The following is a 708-nucleotide window of genomic DNA, read 5'->3' as shown; positions in this document are numbered from 1 at the left end:
CTGATCTTTAGTTTGCGTTTAACTTTTTTAGTCCATCATAAATGACTTGCTTGTTTTTAATTTTAGAGATTCTGAGAGAGGTAAAAAGGGTAAAGTATCAGATGATGGAGGAGTTTTTGATGCTCCTGCAGCACCACAATTCAAAAAGATTCCTGATGATTTAACAGCATCAGAAGGTACCACTGTCAGGTTTGACTGTCTTGTGACTGGACGACCTGCACCAGAATTAGACTGGTATAGAGACGGCATCCTGGTTCACAGAGATGATAACCATAAGGTAATAAACTGACACAATTTCACATGGGTTCTTCTTGAATTAATTAATAAGACATCAGATTAAAAGCATCTGATGTTTTTTAACAAAATGTCATTGTATTGGATTCTTATTGTTTTATTTGACACAACGTTTCAACAATTTACAGTTGACAATTTCTTCCTGAACTACTCCTTGGGGTTTGTTTACACAATGTTTCAACAATTTACATTTTCATAATAAGTTTATATGGTATACTACTCCTGAGTTTAATTGTACACAATGTTTCAACAATTTACATTGTCATCATCAGTTTATATAGTATACTATTCCTGAGTTTTATTGTACACAATGTTTCAACAATTTACATTGTCATCATCAGTTTATATGGTATACTATTCCTGAGTTTTATTGTACACAATGTTTCAACAATCTACATTGTCACCATCAGTTTA

At 32.5% G+C, this 708-nt stretch overlaps 1 protein-coding gene across 1 annotated transcript in view; it reads left to right on the top strand.

The window, feature by feature from the left end:
* LOTGIDRAFT_59089 (hypothetical protein) overlaps positions 1–247 on the top strand; it is a gene marked incomplete at both ends in the record, with an annotated part of 2,155 nt that extends 1,908 nt beyond the window's left edge. The window contains one exon of the mRNA XM_009051283.1: positions 114–247. Coding sequence (XP_009049531.1) covers positions 114–247 — 134 coding nt within the window. The remainder of the gene's footprint in view (positions 1–113) is intronic.
* Positions 248–708: the final 461 nt, after the last annotated feature.

This window comes from Lottia gigantea, assembly GCF_000327385.1.
Source record: "Lottia gigantea unplaced genomic scaffold LOTGIsca_163, whole genome shotgun sequence".
Classification (NCBI taxonomy): Eukaryota; Metazoa; Mollusca; class Gastropoda; family Lottiidae; genus Lottia; species Lottia gigantea.
The sequence above is the reverse complement of the archived record's forward strand: the minus strand, read 5'-3'. Positions and strand labels throughout refer to the sequence as shown.